The 9,142-nt window shown below is 34.9% G+C and overlaps 1 protein-coding gene across 4 annotated transcripts; it reads left to right on the forward strand.

Annotated features, from left to right (window-relative positions):
- Positions 1 to 900: 900 nt before the first annotated feature.
- Positions 901 to 7,183, forward strand: LOC110897533. Of its 4 annotated transcripts, none has more exons than XR_004876023.1 (15): positions 901 to 1,252; positions 1,939 to 2,636; positions 2,711 to 3,577; positions 3,674 to 3,925; positions 4,046 to 4,114; positions 4,319 to 4,407; positions 4,594 to 4,681; positions 4,763 to 4,894; positions 5,011 to 5,208; positions 5,348 to 5,427; positions 5,834 to 5,906; positions 6,064 to 6,107; positions 6,188 to 6,293; positions 6,534 to 6,621; positions 6,792 to 7,183. XR_004876023.1 is itself a non-coding variant. In XM_022144288.2 (15 exons), the coding sequence occupies exons 1-15, from the start codon at positions 985 to 987 to the stop codon at positions 6,973 to 6,975; spliced, it is 3,294 nt and encodes a 1,097-aa protein (XP_021999980.1). In that variant the 5' UTR covers positions 901 to 984; the 3' UTR covers positions 6,976 to 7,183. The 4 variants fall into 4 exon arrangements, 3 of the variants coding, with proteins under 3 accessions (XP_021999980.1, XP_021999982.1, XP_021999981.1); XM_022144288.2 differs by having other exon boundaries at positions 6,006 to 6,107; XM_022144290.2 differs by having other exon boundaries at positions 6,069 to 6,107.
- The last annotated feature ends 1,959 nt before the right edge of the window (positions 7,184 to 9,142 follow it).

Genomic DNA, 9,142 nt, shown 5'->3' on the forward strand with positions numbered 1-9,142 from the left:
ACTGATATACTTGTTGGGCAAGGGTAGGGTGACCCTGTTTCCCCCTTGATGTGATACATTTTGAAAGACGATACAATTGTGGTCGGAGAACAATAAAACATGTGACAATACTTTGTGGCCAATGACCAGCGAAAGCTCAGACGCTATGTCTTCGTTAAGCACGTTATTGATCTATATGTATGTGCTATAATTTTAACGCTACGTGCTTACTTGCTATGCTCTCGTTAAACATAATTACCAAATTGCTTGGTTATGCTATGATTATGCTATTGCTTGATTGGTTGGTATGATAACCTATTATGTGTATGTACGTATGACCACTAAACAACTAAACGCGTCCCCTGAACAAATATAACCTGAACAAATTTATAGTTTTACTGTTTAATATATAATAATGGGAGTTTCTAAATTTTCACATATAAGGTTAAAAGATGATCTATGTTAGACTATTTCTAATTTTTATGTTCTATGTTTTGAATTTTTAACTTCGTAGTTATGTGTATGACTATCTTTTGGATGTGATTGTTTTATTTTGCATAGCATTGAAACTTTCTTTTATTTACATATCGTTCAGTTTAAATTAGTTGCTGATTTGATGTTCGGAAGTTGGAACACAAACATGAATTATAAATATAAATTAGGAAAAAAGGTAATTAAGAACAATTTTGTTAAATTTGGTTTGGTTTGGTTTGCATATTTCTAATCTGGTTTGATTTGGTTTGCATATTTCTAATTTGGTTTGGTTTGGTTTGGATTTGGGTTGGGGTACAAAATTTTGAAAAACCAAATAAACCAAACCATATAAATCAAATAAACCGTTGGTTTGCGGTACAAAATTTTGAAAAACCAAATAAATCGAATCATATAAACGAAATAAACCGTAAATTGAACCAATGAACACCCTCCCTCCCTGTTTAAAACAATATATTTGTTCCCGCACAAAACACCCAACGCTCCGACGGAACCCTAGCAACCTCTCCGCCGATGGCGTCACCGGAAGACCAATCCAACACGAAAACGGAAGAAGGAACGACCGCATTATACAAGAAACGCTCTCGACGCGTGAGCTTCGCAGAGAACACTTCGGTTCACTTTTTCGACCGTGACGAATCCTTAGAAACTCCTCCGGACCCCGAGCCTCCTAGTACACCCTCCGCTGACGATGATACGGATGCTTCTGGACCGGACTTTCCGTTTATTCGAGTGCTTGGATCTCCATCGCCCACTGCTTCTTCTGCTACCTCCAATGATGGTAAATTACATTACATACATACATACATTTTTACTGCCCTAAAATTAGAGTAATTAAGCTAGGAATAATCAAGTGCCCTAAAACAAAAAAACGCCCTGGAAGTAGGAGTATTATATCATCATCTACTTGACTTCTGATTATGAGCTCTCTTTTAAACCTCTGTTGTCACTTGTTAGTGAGAAATTGGGCTATCCTGGAGATTCAATGGAAATTGGGAATCATACTTTGTCAAGGTTTTTTTAAGCTCAAAGATTCTTATCTTAGGCAATTAGACAGGCATACTTGCTAGGGCATAACAACTGAGGTATACCTATGGTAACTAGTGGACTAAAGTTTTCGATATTCTTAAGTTTGTATGATTTTACTATAATCAACACTTGGATTATCACAAAAGAAAATATAATGCAGTACTCAACGACTCAGCCGGAACATAATATCATAAAATGAGTTTACGTGATCACTTGTCTTGTTATGTCATTGTCCCTTCACAGTCACATTCATGCTAAATCATGTACAATTCAATCTGAGATCACTACAAAGTACAAACATGTTTTTTTATTGCTTATAATAAATGATACAAATACTACAAAAGTAGTACACCGGATGCTTTCTGTGTTTATGAATTATACTTAACATATCTATATGTTGCTAACTGTTTTTTTTTTGTTCAAATAAATTACTGCTAGCAGAAGATAATTTTTTTGGTCCTGTATCGGCAAATTTTATTAGACGAGATTTGTCAGACTCTGCCAACTCAGATGATAATCATGATCAAACAATGGATTCAACAGCATTTTCAATGCATTTCCGTAGCCTTGCTAGATCAGATTCAGAAGATATGAAAACTTCCACAAGGGTTCCCCTTTCCTTTGAGGAGAAAACCCCTACTTCAAGTTCTATTACTTCTGGTACAAGAAACACCATGCAATTGACACTCGTAAACAAGCCGAATTCTCAACCTGATGTTTCTACCTCTAAATTGAGCGCGGGTTCTCAGTCAAATGACATGAGTCTTGTTGGAGAATATCAGAATAAGTATGACTACGGGAAATTATCGCCTGCAATGGATCCGCTCTTGGCAGAAGACAACAATGATTTGCACTCGGTTTCCCATATCTCCATTCCAAAGTCACCGATAAAAGCTGGAAAACAAAACGGAAATGAGCCTGACTTTATGGATTTTAGTTATGGTCAAGATAATAACATTAAAGGCATTACGAGTGATGGGGAGCACATTGAAGTTGATTCTGTTAAACAGAATGAGATGGACGTTTCAGATGATGGATCTAAGCTGCATCCTAATAAGCAAACTGCGTTGGGCGTTATGTCCAATACATTTGATACCCAAGGTTCTAAATCTCCGGCTCCCAATCAATCTATTAGGGTAAGCACCCAAAACTAATATCAAGTTGTTATTGCTGTTCTCTGTGTTCTAATTTATACATTTGTGATTTATAGGATACTCTTACTGTTAAAACAAATGAACGTGTGAAAGATGCATTTGAAATCAACTCAAACTTGGACTTACTGGGTACTAGTCAAAGGACTCCTTCAAATCATATGGATATGGTTTATCAAACAAATGAATCTCCTTTGCTAGGGTCAATAACCCATTTTACCGATAGGCCAAGTCACATGCTTTTAAATGGTGTTGGACTATTTAAATCTCCAGGACCCGTGACACCATCCAACAATCCAGCAAGTGTTGCTCAAAGAGCTAGTGTTTCATCTTTACAAAAAAGCATATCTAAACTAAGAGCTCTAGAAGTTTCTCCTGTCTCTGCTGCTTTGAATGCTAAACTTGAAGATTCGTCTTCCAGATCCTTAGCTGGCCTCTCCAAGATGACTTCTTTGGGTAATTTGTTGGAGAAAGAAGCTGCATTTAGAAAAATGGACGGTAATAAGACCGAGACACCGCAAAATCTTGTGGTTAAAGATGATGAAAATAAGATTGGTTCTGCACAAACTTTGAATTCTTCTTCAAAAAAGTTAAAGAAGACAACACCTGCAAAATTCGGAGTCAGTCTTATTAGAGATGAAGAACAACCTATCCAGCACAACGAGTCATTAGCTACTGCATCTGACGGGACGCGCAAAGGGGGAGATAATTCACCTCCAGTAAATGTTGCAGGTTCCAATATAGAAGAAAAGGTGCATGAAAATGTTCACAATAGCTCAGAAACAAAGGTGAACACAACAAACTTATCAAACAATATAGAAAATGAGAAGTTTCAACCAGTTTTTAGAGGAAATGACATTTCCATCGGACGAATGAAAGCTTCTATCTCATTAAATGGCAGGATGGATGAAAAATCATGTCATAAGGTCAAGAACTCAAGAATCTATTTTCTTTTTCTTCATCTTTTTCTTTTCTCTTGCAGCTTAGTATATTTATTGAAGATTGGGTAACCTCTTTTTCAGAATTTGGCAGACCAGTTTGATAGAAGCCCCTCAAATAAGGAGCTGCACAGTGTGTTGCACAATGAAAACAATGGTTCTGTTCATGCAGAAAGTGTACCGTCTGAAGTAAGCTCAGCTGAGCGGAAAAGAAAAGCTGAACATGTGACTACTGACAAAATTGCTAAAATAAAAATGAGTTCAAATTCTGGTCTTGAACTCTCAAGTGACGGTGAAATGCCAAGAACTGGTCCTAATCTGGAACATTTGACCGAGGTCTGGCTGTCAACTGTTAATTTGTGTTGTTAATGAATGGAAAACTCCACATTTTTGCTAAGAATAGTTATTTTGTCTTATATCAGGCTATCAGCGTTTATCTGACATTCTGTTTTGCAGATTCATACTAGATTCTTTAAGGAGGCAAAACTTTTTTCGCATTCGGTTGATAAGATGAATTTGCATGCGGTATATTCTTTTATCCCTTATTTCTTTTTTCATAACTATTATCTAGTAAAATATCTAAAAATTTTCTGGCTTTTCAATTTTTTTCTTGTTTTTCAACTGTAAAGGTGAAGGAATCAAAACCATGATATTGTACGTAGAAAGTGGAATCCATTTTTATGTGGTTGGCTTCTGTTTAATATTTTGTGACGGTTGCTGTTTTTGCAGATTGATCGTTTGGTTGATATTCTGGGGCAGCTTCAGAGGTTCAAAACATACCAGCTTCTTTCTACTGAAATGCGGTCTCAAGATAAAAAGTAGCGTAGACCCTTCTATCATTTATGCATAACATTGTAGTTCCAGCATTGTTATTTATGATAAAAGATACTTTATATTATAACATCAATTATTCGATTTAATTATTTAAGATAAAAAGATACTTTATATTATAACATCATTTAATCGATTTATTTTATAATATTCTGTATAATGGAAATTTACAGAGCAGCAGAAACGGTATTGATACTGTCTAAATTTGTGCACGAGCAAGCGAAGTTGCAGCTAATGCGCATGAAACGAGGGAGATTACTGGTATTTAGTACTCCCATTTATCTTAGTATCTTGTTTAACAAAGTCTCCCTTTTTATGTTTTCAGTTCTATTTTATGTGTAGAAAAATGTGCATTCACTTGCCTCCGGAATTCGAGAGTCTGAAACACTAAACTTGAATTCATCACAAAACTCACTAGACGTTCAAGTTATCCATCAGCAGTCCTTACCAGACAATAGTAAGGACATTCAAGAGGTATTGGACATTTGAACCCCTGTTTTTAAATCTGTTTTTTGCCCACCTTATATTAAACTACGAATTGTATAGAAAAAAAAAACTGGGTTGGGTTTTTTACCTATCGATTTTAACAGTGCCAGGTAGACAAAGAGAAAATGACTTTGATGACACAGGCAATAAAAGATACTGATAGAAGAATTTCCGACTTGACAAAATCTTTCCACATATCATGTAAGATGAAAGGAGAACCAAACACTGCTGATACTATTGCATACGCTAATACTCATTTTGTGAAAAGAGCACATTGTCAGATCTTACGCAAGGATTTGCAGGTTCTATATATACTTAACTTATTATTAGTTCATTATATCATGTAAGATGATATAGTTTAATTAATGGTACTTGTGTTTGCAAGATGATATAGTTTAATTAATGGAACTTTTGTTTGCTACTTTTTGACTCTTATTCCAGCTTTGGGTTGTAGACGATCTGAATAGTAGCAAAGATCATCACGAAGTTGTTCTTAACTACCTTGGCCTAATGTCTCAAAGGTTCTTTGTGAAGACTCATATTTATCGTGAATTGCATTGAACTAAAGAGACTTTATCATTCACATTCAATCCCTTATCCATATTTCTATAATTACACTAAAAACACTACTTTCTCTCTCTCCTTTTCAATTAAGTAATATTTTTTATATTACATTTTCTCTCTCCTTCACTCACAACCACTTTCAAAAATATTAAAAAAAAGTTGTAGAGGTGAACAGTGTTTCCCGTATATTTACAGATGAATAGTCATATTTTCTCTTTCCTCCACTCACAACTACTCAAAATCACTCACAACTATTCCTTATAATATAAGTAACCCACTCACCTAAATATAAGGGGGGATCCATTGTGAATGCTCTAACATGCATTTTTAATCTTGTTATATTTCCGTTGTTGCTACTTATAGGTTAACAGTCACTGCTGGTGTAGTCCCAAGATTGTCCATCTCTAATACATTAAATCAAATGACTATACACAAGGTGAAATATTATATAGTTATGTAGATGGATTTTTGTATGATCATTCAGTCGTTATATGTTTTTTTTTTATTTTTTTACAAAAACCGAGTTGCCTTGTAGAATTTTAAAGATATAGACGCTTCAACTGCTTTTGGGTTTGTCTTTGATATTGGCTTAGTTCAGAAGCATGCCGCGGCTACAAGTATGGCACAAGAAACTCAAGTAAGGATCTTAATGAAAATATGTGACAGCTCCTAAAGTTAATATATTTAAAAATATGTATTTTGATGTTTATTTAATAGATGGCAAGTTCTCTTTTGGGCAATTTGGTTGATGTGATGGAGGAGATACAACTTGCAAAAATAGAGCTAAAGAACCTGATTTACGCAAGATTTCACACATCCTTGGGTAATCCTGCCTAAATGTTCTGTTATCCTAAAAGATACATATACATAATATACATGAATTTCTTTTTGAAAGATATATATCATTTGATTTGAAAAGTAATTTTGCTTTCTTTTTGAAAATTATATTATTTGATTTGAAAAGTAATTTTGCTTGCTTTTCTCATAAGATATCTTATTCTCGTTTCTGCTACTTCATTTACTGCATGCAAAAGTAAGGGTTACAAAATTTGTTGATTTGCAGACGAACGCCTTGATTTGGAGCTCTATTTCTTTGATCCAAACAGCCGAAAAAAGGCAACAATAACTCTAAATACTTCGTGTTTAAAAAGGTGCCTTACATTTTATTTCTATTTTGACCGTAGATTGTGATGCACATAAAAAGTAAAGTTAGCCAGTTATGTTCCATTTATGTTTTTGACTTTCCGTGAACTGTGTATGTTGACCTCTGATCTTCAAAATTGTTATACGCTTGCTGACTTAAACAATGAAATGTAAACAGGGGTATCTACCCATCAGAGATTGATGCATGCCAGATTGGCGTTTCAGTCGAAGGATCACGAACTTCATCCAATGAAAAACTCTCAGCTGAGATTGCAGCAGCAGTTAAAAATCTCAGAGTGGGATATTTTAGGATTTTACGGTTATGTAAGTGCATATCACAATTAATCAGCGTTCAAGTCTAACTTGAGAAAGTAGAACGTGTAATGAGGAAATCAAATTGACTTAGTCTTGGTCAACCACTTGTTGAACTTAACGGTTACTGTCTTTCCATTTCCTTTTTGAGTCTGTAAAAATCTCAAAAGTTGTATGATTGGCACAGCTAAGTCCTTGCATCCAATCAATGGCCCAATTAGCGAATTGCTGTAAACAAGCGGAAATTTGATTTTTAGTTTTCTAAGAAAGGTTAGTTTATTCTATGATGCAATCTCATTTTATATTGTTCGCAAACTTGGTCTGCTAAACAATATACTGATCCAGTTAAGTATACTATTACGAGAGGTGGCAAAATGGGCAGTTCAGGCAAGTAACATCAAACCGGGCCGGGTTGGGTTGACTAGAAGTTTTTTTGTCTATTTATTCCAAAGCAAATAACTAGTGTATGTTAAACATGACCGCAAAAGCTACCTTATCACAATATTAAACTTATTTTCTGCATAAAGCACGTAAAGGAGGTTGTATGCAATAAAATATACTTTTTACACGAATTTTAGAATTTTTTGATTGGCCCAATTTAAACCCAGAATATCCATTCATAAGCAAGTGGGGCAAAAGTGACCCTCAAATGCTGTCTACCTTTATAGCTGTGATGTAACCATTGACTGCTAAGACAGCTCAACTCAATCATGGAACATAAGAACATGCAAATCTGTTTACACTTAGACAGTTTTTACACTTTTTTCTAACTAACCCTGCATAGAAATTTATGGCATCATCAAGTCAGTACTATCGTAGTAGTTGGACTGGACTTTACTCAATTATATATGCATTATAGTGTCAAGTGCCCCTACTTGTTGGGATAGCTTTTAGTGGGACTATAAAGTCATAAATGCCTTGTTCTTATCTCTACCAGAACTTCCATACTATCTGTCCTAGGTTAGAAACTCGTGTATTATATGGGTTGAATAAAGAAAATATTACATTACTGAAGATTTAGGAATTATAAAACAATATATTGAGACTAGATATGATTGATAATAAGTGTAAGTACTTAAGTAATAAATCAATAACAAAGAGAAATAAGAGAAGTGTGGGAAATAATTTTGGGCTCATATAATCATACCATGTGGTGTAACTAGTTACTTAATTTTTTTTTCATATAATTAATAATTGAAGTTCTTTTGTACTAACTACTTAGGAAGTTTCTTACATTTGTGTACAACTATACACTTTGGATGACTTTTGACTGTTCGACCCGCTTTCTTTTTGGTGTTAAGTTGTTAAATGTGGTAAAGGTAAAACATGACCTAGAGTTGACGCCGTTTATAAGTAAATGTCTTTGATCTCTAGTCAGGGCCGTCTCCGAGAACTTGAGGGGTTCTCAAGGCCTTGTGCGAGTTTAAAAAATGGGCCCCTAAAGCGCGCGCTCTCTCTCTCTACACACACACGCACACACACCAGTTTTAGAATGATAAATGAGTCAAAACTAAATAGGTTATCGTTTTAGTATTTTTTTAGTTAAATTTAGTTAAATTTAATTATGGTTCCGTTTACATCTGCTTTTCCACTATATCACATATCCATTATGTGTTACCATTTATTTTTAATTACCTTTATTTGTATAGTATATATTAAAAAATTTCTTCTGGGCCCTGTGTGGTGGCACCTTCCGCACAGGCCCAAAGCCAGCTCTGTCTCTAGTTACGAGCATTGGTATGGTATTTTTTTTTTGTTAAACTGTCTCTTTCTGGTGGCTTTTGGCATGGCTTTAAATCATAATCATAAACAATGTTCATATGTAGGAACACATCACATATTGGTTATGAAGGGGCAGACAAGACAAGTATTCAAAGCAAAGGGGGTCTAAGACGAAAACAAGCTGGATTAGGTGACCAAAACATGTGAAGTCTGGTTGGAACACGACAAAACTGACCTAATAACATCCGAAATAGGTTTGGTTAAGGGTTAAGGTTAGGGTTAGGGTTAGGGTTTGGTTTAAGTTTCAGTGTAATCACCATGAAAAACACGTACCATGGCATGTGATATAATCACCATCCACTCGTGGTTCAAAACTTTAAATAGGTCATTTTGATCCAGTTATGTCATGCAGAAATGAGGTAATTCATATTGCTTTTTACACGTTCACATCGTAAAAAAAAACAATAAAGGTGAAGACGAAAACAACAACAATAA

This window comes from Helianthus annuus, chromosome 13 (assembly GCF_002127325.2).
Source record: "Helianthus annuus cultivar XRQ/B chromosome 13, HanXRQr2.0-SUNRISE, whole genome shotgun sequence".
NCBI classification, from domain to species: Eukaryota; Viridiplantae; Streptophyta; class Magnoliopsida; order Asterales; family Asteraceae; genus Helianthus; species Helianthus annuus.

Bases quoted from the DNA above. Each gene is read 5' to 3' on its own strand.
- LOC110897533 (XM_022144288.2), top strand. From the start codon at position 985: ATGGCGTCACCGGAAGACCAATCCAACACGAAAACGGAAGAAGGAACG. The intron at 1,253-1,938 runs GTAAATTACATT...AATTACTGCTAG, and splicing joins TTCTGCTACCTCCAATGATG to CAGAAGATAATTTTTTTGGT. The intron at 5,209-5,347 runs GTTCTATATATA...CTCTTATTCCAG, and splicing joins TCTTACGCAAGGATTTGCAG to CTTTGGGTTGTAGACGATCT.